Consider the following 17,096-nt stretch of genomic DNA (forward strand, 5'->3'; position numbering starts at 1 on the left):
AGACATAAGTACGATATCAAGCCACTGAGGTGTGCTTTGCTTTGTTATAGGTAGTATTACGGCAGTCTCCTGTCTAGCTGCCCATTTCTTTATTTCCCCTTTATGACCCCCAGCGTGACATTTCATTTTGCTGTGTTCGGGACGTTTCTGGGCGTTTCTCTGCCCCCTCCCCCGGGGCTCTGTTCTGCTCCGTCTGACGCTATAATCGGTGTCGTCTGAGTCGGAAGCTCAGGAAGCTCTGCAAAACTGTCTCGTCTGGACACACATATGCCCGTTAACTAGCCAGACTGAAGCAAAGTAATCTTACTCCTTGTGCCTTTCAAACATTCCTGCAGTTCTGCCAGTGACACACATCATCTATCTCAGACCATCCGACTGTCACCAAGGTGTCACTGAAGACACACAAAGCATTTCATCTGCAGAAAGCTGTCTTCATCACAACTTCTCAGTGTGTAGACGAGTCTTCGTTGTGCTTGTGAAATATCTTCGGCTCAGTGCGTCTTCTCTTGGCTCGGAGAACTTTATTGGATTGCGATATGTTTATACGCAGAGGAGGTTACACTAATACTATGTACTCACTAGGATAAAGGGAAGATGTTACAGTAATGTCGGGATTTGATGTTGAAAATAATGACAAAGCTGAGAGAAATCAAGGTGGGGGCTTTATGAATCTGAAACTGTAAGATAGATGGCGAGAACGGGAGTACAACAACAAACAATGACAATAAACGACAGCATCTCGTCTGTTACGTAGCAGCTATAAAACAAGTAAAGGTTGAACATGCTGTGGAAAGTCCTTCACTTGCATGACAACTTGGTTTGAGCTCAGTCTGTTGGTTGTCGGTTGATTTTACATGGTAGAAACAAAACTAGTCAAAATCTCTTAATGACCACATTAACATTTCCCACATTTACAACGTCTTGTGCAGCCGCCGCACAGCAAACGGATACATGTCTCCTGCAGGGCAGGTTACCGTGTGCACGTCTTGACCATTTGCCACTTAAAATGTGTTTGCATGTCAATGTATCCGACTGCCTCTCAATCTGGGACGTGTAAAAGCCCAAAGTGTTTTTCTTTTTCTCCTGGGAGTAGTTTCCTCCTAAAGTACTACAAGTTCCCCCGACTAGTGCAGTGTTGTTTGTGCAGATGTGGCAGAAGTGTAGAGGCTTTCACACGAGCAAACTAATGCACTAGAAACTTTCTTCTTCCCATGTCTGCCTGCGCTGTTTATTTTTCAATTAGCCAAGGCTCAAGTTGGCCTGATGTCAGGTGGGCATGGGACAGTGTAGCTCACACGTGTGGAGCGCCGTAGAAAACCTAAAGAACAGAACAAGAATCATACATTAGGACCCAATAACAAATATTGTTTTTGTCGGGTTGGTAAGGTTTGGTTAGATGTTTCTGTGTGTGATTCAGTGTGGGTGTGTGAGTGAGTGAACGTGCTCCTGTATGTGTGGTTGAGTGTATACACCAATATTAGCTGATTACAGATCAGTGTCAGCGGAAAGGTCGGCCAATAGGTAACAAAAAAGTACAGAAATGCAAAATGTAATTTGAGGTAAACAGTTTCTCCATTACATGGTTTGTCCACCAGAGAGCTCTGATAAGTTCAAATTCTCAAATGTAAACTCAGATATATTGACAGACACCCAGACAGACGGATCCTCCAGAGAGATACTGCACATACATTGAGCTGATTTCTTAGTCTTGTTATTTTTTAACTTGTCACAAGTCCAAAACTATTGAGGAAACCCCCTGAGAGTTGCCAAAGCAGACTCCGATAAGCACATTATTTCTTCTCAACCATTCCTGACGTCTTGAACCGAGACTACAGGATGTTGGTCTGTGTTTAAAAGCAGCTAAATTACAGAAGCTGGCGTCGAGCCCAAAGCTTTATGACTTGTTTCAGAGTAAAAGATACACTGAGCAGGCGCCTTTCAGGATCTCGTGGGGCTTTCAGAAGCAAATGTGCATGAGCTGATATACAGTTCATGATAGGGAGACTTTATAATGTATTAATTATTTCTTAAATGGCAATTTAGCATTGCTCTTACTTAACTGTGTAAATATAGTTTATGCAACACGGATATGTGTGAGGAAGAGTTTAATTGAACTGAATAATACAGTTGTTTTACAAAGCTTTTGCTGTTCTATGTGACAGTTAGTAGCAGTTTAATAAGGATATGAAACAACTAAGTATTGAAACTATACTTCAGCAGGCAATATGCTTAAATTGCTTTTGTTTAAATAACCCGTGGGAGTGTAGTTGCATGACATGCAGTCAGACCTGGGAGCTGCCCAGCACTCCCACAGCCTTGCACTGAGTGCAGTAAGCAAGATGATTCAGGGACTCACACACACACACACACACACACACACACACACACACACACACACACTTGACCTTTCAATAACTCCAGCAGCAAGCGTAATGTTCTAATATAGTGTGTAGAGTATGTTGTTATTACTAAAGCTCTGTTACACATTTTAAACACACTGATGTCAGCTTGTAAATTGATCAAAATATTTAAAGATCTTTTAACAAAATAAATGTAATATCTGGATTGGATGCACGCACTGCTGTAGAACAGGACCTGAAAACACTGGGCAACGGGGGTCAAAGCAGAAAAAGTCTAATCTCTCTATAGCAGGTGTGTGTGATGACACAAGGAAATAACTTGAAAGAAAAAAATGGAGGGAGGGGACCAAAGATTGACAGATGAGAGGAAAGTTAAAGCATAATGAGCTAGGGAGGAAGAAATGGAAGAAGAGGGAGTGTGAGAACCCCTGCAGGGCTTCACCAGTGTGTGTGTGTGTGTGTGTGTGTGTGTGTGTGTGACTGTGACATGTAGCACACAGAGCCACACGTTGGCCACAGCTACTCAAGGGTAGGACTTCCCCTGTCAGCTGTGTGTGTGTGTGTGTGTGTGTGTGTGTGTGTGTGTGTGTGTGTGTGTGTGTGTGCTTTAATGACCGCGCTGTGTCAGATCTGCATTACAGTTCATTAGTGCAGTTTGCGTTGTTATTGTATTTATCAAACCGAGCTTCAAAGCGTGCATGTCTGTGCTTGCATAACGTCTCTCCAGTATCTTCTGTGTGAGCGCATGCATCCATCTCTGCATATGTCTGAGCGGCTGTGCGTCTCTGAACGCAGCATGTGTGTAAGTGTGTGTGGTTACAAGTCAGGGAGAGAGGGACAACAAGGGAGGGAGAAAGAGAGAGAGAGAGAAATGAGAGAGGTTTGAGAGCTCAATGGGCAAACACTGTGTGCTGATGTGCTAGTGCATGCTGTATCTCTGGCAAGTTTTTGCAACACCACAGGATTCTTTTAAGTTTTGTGTAGAAGTTGCTGCCACTGTTTGAGAATCTTGTAGCCGCCACAGGTTCTACTTTTCCTCATTTACCATCTCTTAAGGTAATGTATGGGATGCATGCGAGTTGGGATAATGTCTTCACTTTGCTGTTTATTTTAATCCTTTATTTAAAGATTAAATAGCGTTCACTACGATAAAAGAGAGTCTACATTTTTAATTTGGGATGTTTTATTATGGATCATTAGTATTTTCCTCACGCTTCCTCTTCCAGTTTATCTTTGCTTAAATCTTGATGTTATCATCTTACTCTTTCTTTATTAAAGTCTTCTTAGTGGAACGCTGAGAACATTTTTTTTTTTTGATATCACGTAATGACTTGTGATAGTTTATGCCACAGTGTCCTTCTGTACAGTTGTTCTTTGAATAACGGAACCTGGAAAAAAAACAGTTTTCAAACTTAATTAACTTGAATTATGTGTTTCTTCTTCATGTGTTGTTTTCAGACTGGGATTAATTGTACGCACATGCAGGTCAGACATAGTATCACCAAGCCGTTCACCATTGTGTGTTTGTGTGACAGCTGAAACATTGTGTGCCTCATAGATATCCCCGAGTAAAGTATCGTCCAGAAGATAATATTTTTCACTGATTGGAATTTCGACTTTATCCTAATTTTTCCTTTCAAGTAGAGATTGTCGGATTCCCGTAAAGTTTAAGCTCCTAAAGCATCTCAAACCGCTCTTGTCGGCCAGGAGGCGCGTGCTGTATTCTTTGACGGTTTTGAGGATTCAGATGGAAATGAGCTCATTGTCGTGATGAATAACTTTCATCAGGACATAAGAGTGTGTGGTTTGTTGAACGGAAGGTCAGCCAGTGTTTCTTTCCTTCCTCAGAGTCCAGGTACACGGCAGGATCTCGGCGTCGTGGTCAGATAGTTAGTGCGGAGTGAATTTCTTACGATAATGGCGTTCCATGTGAATTGAGTCTTCCTATATTCTGGCACCCATTAGTAATTGAGTTAACATTATAAACAAACTAATTCACTTTTAAACGTCTCTCTCCGTTCGACTCATGTGAAAGAGTTTGTTGAGTCATTTTCAAGTGTTTCAAAGTGTAATTTGTTGTCAATGTTAAAGATATTTTTATATCCGTACATAGCCTAGTGCATAGTCTTCCATCTTGCAAAGAGTAAAACTAAAGAAAAAAATGAAGTTTTTCTTTACGAAAGCAGCTGTAAAACAATTTTTACTTAGTATGAGTTAAGTTTAAATCTCAATTCATATTTAGCTTTGTCTCATTTCCCTCTCACATAATGCACAACATGTGCAAAACTACATATTCACACAGGATACATCTCGATCTGCACAATGATGTAGATGCACAATTCCACAGAAGTCCTGTGATTCAAGTATATTTATCAATATTTGTGCATTTAATTAAGAAATAGCGGCGTTAAATTTGATGCATTATCTTACAACAATCATCTAAAACAACATCTAAGTCTGATTGTATGCGTACTCATTGAATATAGTCAAACATATACTTTTGAAGTAGTCTTGTTTGAATGTATTATTTAAAGATAGTTCAGTAGTCATGAGTTAAATTATTAATATTGATTGTTCATTATTAATCTGTTGTCTGCTTAGTGCATGTCACCACACACGAGGGACGAGGGAAAACCTGTTGAGCAAATAACATTTATATTTGACTGATGTAGAATTCTTTGCTTTAATAATTTATGTGTCGACACTTGAGATTTCTGTCTTTCCAGATTTTCTCTCGTGTTTCCTGCCTTCAAAAGTGCCGCGGCTGCGTGTGTATACTCTCTAATTGTTCCAGCTTTGATTAGATAAGCGTTGAAACAGGTTATGCAACTAAGAGTTAGCGTGGAATGAGTCCACCCCACCGCAGTCCGCTCAATTTCTACCATTTTTTTTTAAGGACTTTGAAATATATTCCACGTCTTCAACAATGTATGTTTTAGGTAAAGCATATTCGACCAGACCTGATACTGTATTTCATTGTCATAGTTCAGGCGCTCAAGTCTTGTAGAGAGACACATTTGATATAATCTACATAATGGGTAGATAATCACTCAGAAGTCATTTGGAGCTGAATAACTTCTTTCCTGTGTCTTATCTGTGAATTTCCCCTCTGTGTGTTGCAGTTTGCCCCATTACTGAGCGTCTCAGAGGACAAGCAGTTTGTGGAGAAGATCCAAGATTCTTGTAACTTTTCCGCTGGCCACATCCTGTTCAAACACATCTCTCCTCTCGTATACCCTCCTCTGTCTGTCCTAGCTGCCTGCTCGTATTCCTTCTTGCTCAACAGACTCTTACACATCTCAGATCTCTCTGACGTACACGCACCTCCCCTCAATCTGGCCCCATTCTCTTTTTTGTTTAGTTTTTTTTAGCTCTCCTGTTCCCCATCTCTTCTACCTGTCCAAGGACAATCCCGTTTTCTGCTAAATCTGTCACTACACATCACCGCTGGGCCATTCCCTCGCTCTCCTAACCCCTCTGTTCCCCTAATGGGCGCCATATCAGACAGCAGTGCCACATTCCCTTCATCGTCACTGAGAACCTCTCTCCACCCCTAACCGCCTCGCCAACACCGACATCAACACGACCCAATGGAGAAAAAAAATATGATGCTGACGACCATGTTGAATACGGACAAAGGGGAGAATGAGGGACAGAGGGAGAAAGGGAACGAGCAGGTGGGGGGAGAAGAGGAGGGGACACAGCAGGAAAATGGTCGACTGATGCTGGCTGATGGTCTTGCAGAGAAAGGAACCAAGAGCCTGACCTCCGGTTCTGGACAGCAGGTGTCCAATGGCTTCACCACATCCACCCCTCAAAGCCCCAAGGAGGGCCCGGGGAGCGCAGCTTGCTCTGGAGGTACGGCCACTGGGCCTGGAGGAGGCACCGGGTCCTCAGTGCCGCTGGGAGGCCTCAGGACTCTGGTGGTCCAACAAACCAGCTTGGAGAGGCCCAGAGAAACCTGGAGCAAGAAGATGGACTTCTTGCTCTCTGTGATCGGCTACGCTGTGGACCTGGGAAACGTCTGGCGCTTCCCTTACATCTGCTACCAAAATGGAGGAGGTGAGGAGGCAAAAGATGTTGGGGAAGAGGAAGATGGGGAATGTGTTGGGTTGGATATCAACGTACAGGAGATCACGTGCTTGAGTAAACAGAGTGTTTGGCTCTTTGGCGTCGTCTGTACCGCAGCGTATACGACACATTTACAATAATCATAGTAATAATTTGCAACATCCAGTATGTAGCAGATGAATTAAGTCAGTTTACTGACCTTTTCCATCATTGAGGTTGGAGATAGAAGCAGACTATGTCTGGTACATCATCATTTCTGCAAAACAAACGGATAAATACAAAAGGGCGTAGACGTATAAGGAATGCTGCAGATAGCATACGTGTTTACAAAAAGCACTTCAGCTCATTGCTAAGGTACAAAGAGGTAGGCTTATGTGTTCACAAAGTCTGTGTGGTCCGCCTGCGCTCTGTTACTACACAATCCTCACCTTGCAGGCAAACAGGGCCTCACTTTCTACTTTTATTGAATTTGCAATAATAAAATCTTTGCAATTTCCTGTGCTCTGTGTGTGTCTCACAGAGCGAGGTAGAGATGGCGACTGGGAGACACTTGATAGAGGCAACAGTATTAATTGTGGTTTTTATGAGAACGCCTTTAGTCTCTTTCTCCATGCTTAATAACCTGTCTCCCAGGCAGCTGCTCAATCAACCCTTATCTTTTTTTGCTTTGCTTTGACACACACCGACCCACATACACAAATGCACACATGCACATAAAAATAAGTTGATAATCAGATTTAAAACAAAAGAAGGAAAATGGAAAAAGATGTGTGTGAGATTTGACTGCCCTCCTGCTGCGTCTCAGTGTTTGGCCTTCATCATTTTTATACTTTCCTTACTTAGCAGCCAACACTGCAGTAGTACTAATTTGTCATTGTAGAATATAAACAAAATGACCCTCTTACTGTGTGTTTCCACATAAAATTAAATGGAGAGTTATATGAAACTGGGCGAGCACACACTGTTGTTTTTGAATGGACCGTGGTTATGTAAACGGTGGAGTACTTAAACTATTTCATGTTTTTTACAGAGTGCTTTTTAATGTTCTTGGTTATTGTAGATTGAGAGGTATTTAGAGGCCTTCTGAGATTACAGATGGAGTGTGAACGAGTAGCGTTTCTCAAGAGTGTAATTGATTTTTTATTGTTAGTCCATAACTCTTTATTTCGTCCAATTATTCCCCTCTCACTTTCCCCTCCTCTACACATCAAACCCCGTATTTGTGTTTCCCCCTCTCTCCCGACTTGTTCCTTATCTCAACCCCTGTTCCCAACCCTTGTTCTCCCTCTCTCACCCAAAATGTCTTCCATGTCCTCCGTCCTTGTGTCTCTGCCCAGGTGCCTTTTTGCTGCCCTACCTGTTGATGGCGGTGTTTGGAGGCGTCCCTCTCTTCTACATGGAGCTGGCTCTCGGCCAGTTCCACCGCAGCGGCTGCATCTCCATCTGGAAACACATCTGCCCCATCTTCAAAGGTAACAGAAAGAAGTGGAGAGAAAACAGAGCAGATGGAGAAATGACTTAATAGCAATAGCTTGGATTAAAAGGGGAGAAGGGAACAGGAGAGAGCAGCTCTTACTAACAGGAAAATTGGCAGTAGGTGAGCAAAAGAGATGGAGAAGGACAGTGTCGAGCCGTCAGAGCCTGAGAGACAGCTCATTTAACCTCCTTGTCCCCCCCTCAGTACAGTTTCCTTGAAGAGCATCCCCAGCGCCTTGTACATTTAATGATACTGACTCTCTGTTATGGAAATTGTCACATTTCCATGCCAAATGCCAGATAGCTCAGACATGTGATAGTATGTTGGTTGTTGTTGTTCAGAAATGTCACCACTGATGTATCTTCAAGGAGTGACCGTCTGGTGCCACACACTTCACATTTTTTAGTTAAACGTAAATGGGAAGTTTATGATCAAGATAATCATCCCGCTAACGATCATTCTTTTCCACTCCTCCAGGGATCGGCTTTGCCATCTGCATCATAGCCCTCTACATCGCTTTCTACTACAACACCATCATGGCCTGGGCCTTGTACTATCTACTGGCATCATTTCGGCCGACCCTGCCCTGGACCACCTGCACCAACAGCTGGAACACGGTCAACTGTAACCACTACATGTCCACAGACCACAATGTATCGTGGTCCAACTCCTCCACCTCCCCCGCCGAGGAGTTCTATACGTAAGTGCATGTAAGTCGGATGTAGAGGCGTAGTGGGGGAGAGTTATACAGGAGGGAGACGTCAAGTTAAAGAGGGAGGATGGCTTCCAGAGAGTGATTACAGGGCTGGTTCTGGTGTTTAAGTGCGCTGGCAGATTTACCACCATCACTCTATCTAGAGTTTTCACATGCATTTCAGGTTGTGAAGACACAGCAGGAAGAAGTTACCAGAATTTCACAATGAGAATCACTGATCTCATCTGAGGTGATTAGACGTGCAGGATACAGGAGCAGCATACTCTGTGAACAACAAGCTTTATTTGATAGACTTTGGCGTTGACTCTGTCTATTAGATTTATGTGGATAGAGCTCTATAAATAGCCGTCAATCTGAGCTCCTCCTAGTGAGCCATAGACAGGGCCTTGACACCGGTGGAGGGTGGAGGGTGGTGTAGGTGCAGAGAAGCTGCTTAAACTCAAATGACAAAGATATAAAACAGTTAAGGCGGTTTAAATATAATTCAGCTTAGATGATGATTGAACGACAGGAAAGCCTGCGAACAAATCCCAGTGAAATCTCAGGATGAGAAGTGGAGCGGCGGTGTAACGGCGAAACAGAACGATAATCGTATTACTGCTTGAATGTGTGTTAAAAGCTTATTTTTTATGTATTAAATAGCTGCATAAATGATATATTCAGCATCGACATCAATGTGTAGATAATCAGGGCTCAGTTAAAGAAAAGTATTAGTAATATATGTAATTCTTTTGTATGAACTTTGTTGTGAGCAGACATGTTTGAAAGTTAGCAGGCCAAACATATGAACCTTTAGTTAAAGAAGCAGGTTTGAAAGAAAGATACAAACAAGCTTTCTTATTTAATTAGAACTTTTCTGACATGGGATGTAAACTGATTATTTATGATCATCTAAGTGTTAAATATTTATTTGACTGGAGCTGTGTCTTTCTTATTTCTCCCTGCTTTGGGACTCTACAGTCTACTGGCTCAGTCTTATCAGCTGCTCCCTCAACCGTGCCTGTCGGTCCACTGAGACAGATTCAGGGTTTATCCGTAGTTGACTTTTCCTAATACAGGTTTTAAAGTAACAAATTCCGCGACTCAGTCTGGCGCCAGAATTTCCTGTTTTCAACATAAATCACGTCTCTGTTTTATCGACTCTCTCTCTCTGTGTGCTTAACCTGTGACCAGATGTTAACCTCTGCTCAGTTCAGCCTCCTTCTCTCTTTTTTTTGCCTTGTAATACTTTTTTTTCACTTTTGCTTTTGTAAACTGCGATTTCAGTCGAGGCTCTCTTTATTGTTTCCCTTACTGTTCATTAAATCTGTATGTATCATGTATGTGTGTGTATTTGTCAGGGCTTTATCATTCTCATATTGTTCGAAGAGATTATACCCTTCCTATACTTTTGCTGAACTTCTGGTGTTTATTTGATTTCTTGCTGCTCCTTTCTATCACATCTCCTTCCTTCCCTGTGCTATCCCTTTCCTCTGCTTTCCAAATCTCCCAACATCCCCTCTGCCCACCACCCTATCGTCTCTGTCCCTTCTTGTTATTCTCCACATTCTCGTCCTGCCCTTGTACCTTCCGCTCCTCTTCTTCCTCCCCATACTGATTTTCATGACCCCCTATATCTCCTGTAATCTCCTCTTATGTCATCTCTCTACTGTATGCAATTGCCTTGTCACTCCCTTCGTCCTCACCTCTCAATCACAATATCCCTCCTGCCTGGTTTCCTCCCTCCAGTCGCCAGGTGTTGCAGGTCCACCTCTCCCCAGGTCTGCACCAGCTGGGCTCTGTCAGCTGGCAGCTGGCCCTCTGCCTGCTCTTCATCTTTACCATCGTCTACTTCAGCATCTGGAAAGGAGTCAAGACGTCTGGAAAGGTAACCGAAAGGGCGCCTGCATGGCTAATGGGGATGTCAGTTAGACTGGATGGATGGATTGATGGAGCCAGAGAAGCTGTCATCTCTTTACCCTCAGTATCATTCATCATCATGGGTGGAACAGTTGGTTAGAAACGCAGGCAAACAGTGATTATTGAGTATGACCGGATATCAGCTGCTATTTCTGACTGAACATAAGAGTTTGCGAACAGGAAACTGAACAGTATTTCCTCTTTTAGGTAGTTTGGGTGACTGCTACCTTTCCCTACCTGGTCCTCCTGGTGTTGCTCATCCGTGGGGCCACTCTGCCAGGGGCCTGGAGGGGCGTAGTCTTCTATCTTAAACCTGATTGGCAGAAACTGCTCAGCACGACAGTAAGTCAGTCGGTGCCATCTTTGATATCTCAGCTCAAATGATCAGGGTTGCTATTATCTTTGTACAAACTTAAATCGTTTAACCTTTCATCCCCTCTCTCTCTCTCTCTCTCTCTCTCTCTCTCTCTCTCTCTCTCTCTCTCTCTCTCTCTCTCTCTCAGGTGTGGATCGATGCAGCAGCTCAGATTTTCTTCTCCCTGGGTCCAGGGTTTGGCGTGCTCCTTGCCTTTGCCAGCTACAACCCGTTTCACAACAACTGCTACAAGTGAGAACTATTCCTGAACCCACAGTTAATTAAACTTCACAATAAAACCTACCTGCTTAACGAGCCAAATGCTACTTCAGGGGGCTTTTCCACTTTACCAAAGCTACATTTCTGCAGAAACATGTTTAATAGAAGGATCTATAAATATATGCGTCAACCTCCATCTACACAGGTGGATGAATAACCTGCCTACAGTTTATCACAAAGGTTCCAGCAGTGTAACAAGTCTAACTTTGTCGTCTTTCTTCCATCTAAACTTTTCCTTTCTCCATCTCAGAGATGCTTTGGTCACCAGCTCTGTGAACTGTCTGACGAGCTTTCTGTCTGGCTTCGTCATCTTCACCGTGCTGGGCTACATGGCTGAGATGAGGCAGCAGGATGTTGATGCCGTGGCTAAAGATGCTGGTAGAGAAAAAACACACAATCCCAAACACATCATTCTTTACTCAGTCTCACATCAGGGGGAAAAACACAATGCATCCTAGCTTGAATTCATCTGAATGAGTGAATGTTGAATGAAGCACACATTAGTAGTTCTGCACAGAAATGCAGTTGTGCGGATGAATGAGATAAACTCTTTTAACCTGCCTCTCTTTCTCCTTTCCAGGTCCCAGTCTGCTGTTCATTATTTATGCGGAAGCCATAGCAAATATGCCGGCTGCTACTTTCTTTTCCATCATCTTCTTCCTCATGATCATTATGTTGGGTCTGGATAGCACGGTTAGTTTGTTCATTACTCATTTCCGTGCTAAAGTTAAGACACCAAAGTCAATGTTCTGTTAGCGTCCTCACGCGTTCCTCTCTCCTTGTTGTAATCTCCCTAATTCTTTCGTTGCACAGTGCCCGGCTCTCGTGTGTTCTCTCGAACCTCGACACAGAGCTTTCATATTTGCCTTGTCATATAGGCGAATGCCTTGTTCTGTTTGACTTGTGTTTCCCTGTTGTACTCGTTGCTCCATAAAGGTGTTGGGTATTATTTGTCCTCGCTGTTGCATTTTGGATAACAGTCAACGAAAACAATGTGATAGGACTTTCATATTACCGTTGTGTGGCGATCTTGTCTCCATGAGCCTGTGTTTATCTGCCCTGAGGCAGCCAGCTGGAGAGACCCGCGGCTGTTATCACGTACTGATAATCAGTGTGGAATCAGCAGTGGTGTTGCTATGCTCCTCGATTTTATGGCTGAGGATATTACTACAAAACGTGTCGCTGTACTTGGATTCATGTTGGCTCTGCATAACTTTTGTACCTTCATTTCTTTGTTGTTGTCATTGTGCTCAGGATAGGATGCATAAGGCACATGTTTTTTAGCCGCGTGTACTGTGGATTGCCAAACGAGTGTCATACCACTGCTGGATTCATTATTAATTAGATCAAACAGCTGATTAGCAACACATAACATTAAGATTCATACAGATTGATGTGCAGTTTAATGTTTCTAGATAACTTTTCTTCATCTTCTGCCTCTTTTTCTTTCATCCGGTCTCCAGTTTGCAGGGTTGGAGGGGGTGATCACAGCTATGTTAGATGAGTTCCCTCATGTCCTCGCTAAGAGACGAGAATGGTTTGTCCTCGGCCTGGTGTGCGTCTGCTTCCTAGGGTCTCTCACCACACTCACATATGTAAGTTAAATAACCGCACGACGCCCAGGTTACTATCAAAATGGCTCCTAAACATCACGCACAATCAATTAGATTTGAAAATTGTTTAACATCAGAGATATATCTATTATGTATCCCACCTGACTGACAACAATTAAATAGTGTTAGACTTTTCAGATGAAGCCTCCTGTGTAAGAGTCATTTGCAAATAGCTTTAAAGAAGTTCTCTCTCTCTCTCTCTCTCTCTCTCTCTCTCTCTCTGTCTCTGTCTCTGTCTCTCTCTCTCTCTCTCTCTCTCTCTCTCTCTCTCTCTCTGTCTCTCTGTCTCTCTCTCTCTCTCTGTCTCTCTCTCTCTCTCTCTCTCTCTCTCTCTCTGTCTCTGTCTCTCTCTCTCTCTCTCTCTCTCTCTCTCTCTCTCTCTCTCTCTCTCTCTCTCTCTGTCTCTCTCTCTGTCTCTGTCTCTGTCTCTCTCTCTCTCTCTCTCTCTCTCTCTCTCTCTGTCTCTCTGTCTCTCTCTCTCTCTCTCTCTCTCTCTCTCTCTCTCTCTGTCTCTCTCTCTCTCTCTCTCTCTCTCTCTCTCTCTCTCTGTCTCTGTCTCTGTCTCTGTCTCTCTCTCTGTCTCTCTCTCTCTCTCTCTCTGTCTCTCTCTCTGTCTCTGTCTCTCTCTCTCTCTGTCTCTGTCTCTGTCTCTCTCTGTCTCTGTCTCTCTCTCTCTCTGTCTCTCTCTGTCTCTCTCTGTCTCTCTCTCCTCTCTTCTCTTCTCTCTTGTCTCTGTCTCTCTCTCTCTCTCTATCTCTATCTCTCTCTCTCTGTCTCTGTCTATGTCTCTGTCTCGTCTGTCTCTCTTCTGTTTCTCTATCTGTCTATGTCTATGTCTCTTGTCTCGTCTATGTCTCTCTCTCTCTCTGGCTCTCTCTCTATCGTTCTTGTCTGCTGTGTCAGGGAGGAGCGTTTGTGGTGAAGCTGTTTGAGGAGTATGCTACAGGCCCTGCGGTCATCACTGTGGTCCTGCTTGAAGTCATCGCCGTTTCCTGGTTCTACGGCAAGTTTGGGGGACTTTGATTGTGATGATGATGGGGATGATTTGCGATCTTATTGTGAATGACTGCAAAAGTCGGTTGGATAAGGTGACACTTATACTATATCCTCATTGGCGTTTGTTTTTGAACAGGGATTTGGAAACTTGTGCTGATTTATTATGATCTCAGCTCTGTGTCTAAGTATCTCCAGTCACACAGAAGATGCTCATCTGATATTTGGGTCCTGATTGTGTGTTTGTGTTCCAGGTACCAACCGTTTCTGTAACGACATCCAGCTCATGCTTGGTTTCTACCCGGGTTGTTTCTGGAGGATCTGCTGGGTGGCCATCTGCCCCTGCTTTCTGCTTGTGAGGCTTGTTTACACTCTTTACACATACAGTAGTCCTTTACTTCTAATCTAATTACATACGTCCTACATATTCATCTCTTTGTCTCTATCTAACTTCTGATTTTGTTCCTATTCCTGTGTGAAGTTCATCATCATCAGTTTCCTGGCCTTCCCTCCAGAGGTCAGGTTGTTCAACTACCACTTCCCACCATGGACCACTGCCCTGGGCTACTGCATCGGGGTGTCTTCATTCATCTGTGTGCCTGCTTATATGGTCTACTACTTGCTTAATGCCAAGGGAACATTCAAACAGGTACAGCATTCGATGTCAAGTGCATCTTCTATATGATCCCTCTCGTTCTCCTCCTCACATGTCTTCATCCCCGGCTGACCTTTTGTTCTCTCACTGACACCTCTCCAACAACAGGGATTGCCTCTGTTCCTTTCCTTTCCATGCACAGTCGGGGTCTACCCTCTGCAGTGAACACATGACTGGAGATCAGGATCAAAGGAGCACGAAGGAGGCATAGGCCAGAGATGAAAGCCAAAGCAAAGCCAAGAAACAAAGCCATGACAACTTAGATGTTAAACATGCATGCAGACACATAACCTAATGACAGACACCTAACACTCACCCCTCACACTTAAAGACACACGTCTGCATTTTTCAACGCATGTGTAGGCTGTCACGTTGCCAGATTTGAGGGGAAAAAGGTTAAATCTAAAGCAGACTGTGTCATCAATCCGCGCTTTAGCATCGGAGCACCCTGCATGACAAACTAAACCAGTAAGGGATCTTTAATTCTTGCTCCTGTGGGGCCCTACCTAACATATCCAGGTGTGTATTTGCTCTTTGTAGTAAGCTTGTAACTTACATAATTAATACAAATACAAAACGCCTCCATTATAATCCTCATTATTATCCTGTAATAACCTTTGTTAGAGTTGACAGAAGGTAGGAGGACATCAAAGAGGCTGGTAGACAGACGTCCAGTATTGACATTGTTGCCAGGGCACACAAAGCCACCGACACACACTGTCAACACACAGGAGTCGGGCTCTTTGTGTGCGCGTGAGTGTGAGAGAAGACGGTTGTCAGTGTAACTCATGGGGACAGATGAGGCCGTGCGAGGTCGAAATGTTTGAGAGTCTCTTTGTAGCCAGAGTGAGATTGTTTGTTTGTCATCTGTAACGTTTGTTCACGTGTGGATGCCATGCTTGCTCTTAGATTCTGTAATGTGTTTAAAATTAGAATCAAAAGGAGAAAATTGATCAATCTAATCTCAGGGGAAATTATAATTATATGTTGGATATGTTATAGACCAAAACGATAGTTGGGATATTTCTCATAATCCATATAAATGGCATGTTTGGACATTACGGGGTCTTATACTAAAACAATGTATAGTGTACACATTCAGTACAGGATAAATACACCTGTCTACATCAATCCTTGAATATTTGATTTGATTTCATAGATCCTCAGAAGGATTATGGCTCCTGTCTGCCAAAGACCAGCTCACTCAAAACCTGCTGCAATGAGATTTGAGGCAGAAGAATATTTGGACCTGCTTTGTAGTGTAACAGTTTCCAGATCAAATGTTTATATCCGTTTAATTCACTCACTTTTCTTTTTGTCTGTCTCTTTCTTTGTATCCACAGCGTCTGTTGAAGAGTATCACGCCTGTGCCCAGCGGTGACCAATACAGAGACTACATTGTCACCAACGCAGTCTGACCAAACTGCACGACCTAAAAGAAGGTGCCACTCGAGCTACACAGAGCTCCCTCTTCTGGACAAACTGCAAAACCACAGGACAAGGGGGCTACCTTTCACCGGCTTTGCCTCTTTTTCATACATGTCCTACACTTGTTTTTAGTTGTCTCACACCAAGATCTATAAAAAAAAAGTGTTGGTGTTAGGTGGATCCAGGCTGCAGTAGTTTATTTAGCTTTAGTTTTGTTCCTTATGCTGCTTCAGGAGATCTCTGGAGAGCTTAGCTTCAGCATCTATTTGTCCACTCACAGGTGTCACCTAAGTCATAGAGACCGACCTTTCTTCAGGTTATACATATTTTATACAATTATATAAAGTATCATACAATCTCTGCTCGCGTAGACAATAAACTACAGATACTGCACATTGAAGTCAGTTGGCAAAGGCTAAATATTTACATTTCAATCCTCTCTCAGCCTTTTACGGTTGCGTTCATATTATGCTGTTAAGTTATGCATTCTGATATGTAGCAAAATTCAGGTATCTGTTACTGAAGCCAAATATATGATATCTGTTCTGTTCATATTTCTAAAGATGTTTCAATATCGTAGCTGTCGTTATGTTGTGTTGACTGTCAGCCTGTGTTTATTTGGTGGCATCTTGGGCGAGCGACGGATTTGCAATGAGTTCCCTACACTGTGAAGCACTGTCTGGTAGTGACGAGTGTGAGTGTGTGTGTGTGTGTGTGTGTGTGTGTGTGTGGGTGTGTGTGTGTGTGTGTGTGTGTGTGTGTGTTTGAAAATAAGACTGTTATAATGTCCAGTGAAGAAAAAAAAAAAAAAAAAAACGGATCACAGATAGAACCAACCAAGAATATTCATTCTATAACTGCAATATAAAATGTGTATTTATTTTGTAATGTTTAATTGCTATCAGTCTGACCTCCCACACGTCAGTACCACAAACACGACGTGACATGACAAAGTGCTGACGGTCCGTGTTTAATCGCTGTGACATTCTGCATAACTGTCAGTCATAAAAACCAAATATGGATCGGAGCTAATAACATATTATCACTGGCATAGTCTGAAAATCAGCATTACTGCTCTTTACTTTCTACCAAAAAAAATGGTGTGTGTGTGTGTATGCGCATGTGCCTGTGCGTGTGTTTCTGAGAGTGTGTGTAGGAGCAGGAGTTAAAATATGGCGAGTACTGTACATCTACATGTGTATTTACTAGTCAGTCTGGTTTTGGTGTAATCTGTGAATACCTGTCTCCTCT

At 43.1% G+C, this 17,096-nt stretch overlaps 1 protein-coding gene across 1 annotated transcript; it reads left to right on the plus strand.

The window, feature by feature from the left end:
• The first annotated feature begins 3,265 nt into the window (after positions 1 to 3,265).
• Positions 3,266 to 16,582, plus strand: slc6a4a (solute carrier family 6 member 4a). The gene is made up of 14 exons (XM_029446318.1): positions 3,266 to 3,416; positions 5,483 to 6,422; positions 7,769 to 7,903; positions 8,386 to 8,608; positions 10,352 to 10,490; positions 10,730 to 10,864; positions 11,026 to 11,129; positions 11,407 to 11,534; positions 11,737 to 11,849; positions 12,620 to 12,751; positions 13,673 to 13,772; positions 14,017 to 14,117; positions 14,244 to 14,411; positions 15,761 to 16,582. Exons 2-14 carry the CDS (start codon positions 5,951 to 5,953, stop codon positions 15,833 to 15,835), a joined length of 2,025 nt encoding a protein of 674 aa, XP_029302178.1. The 5' UTR covers positions 3,266 to 3,416; positions 5,483 to 5,950; the 3' UTR covers positions 15,836 to 16,582.
• Positions 16,583 to 17,096: the final 514 nt, after the last annotated feature.

This window comes from Cottoperca gobio, chromosome 13, assembly GCF_900634415.1.
Source record: "Cottoperca gobio chromosome 13, fCotGob3.1, whole genome shotgun sequence".
In the NCBI taxonomy this organism is placed as follows: Eukaryota; Metazoa; Chordata; class Actinopteri; order Perciformes; family Bovichtidae; genus Cottoperca; species Cottoperca gobio.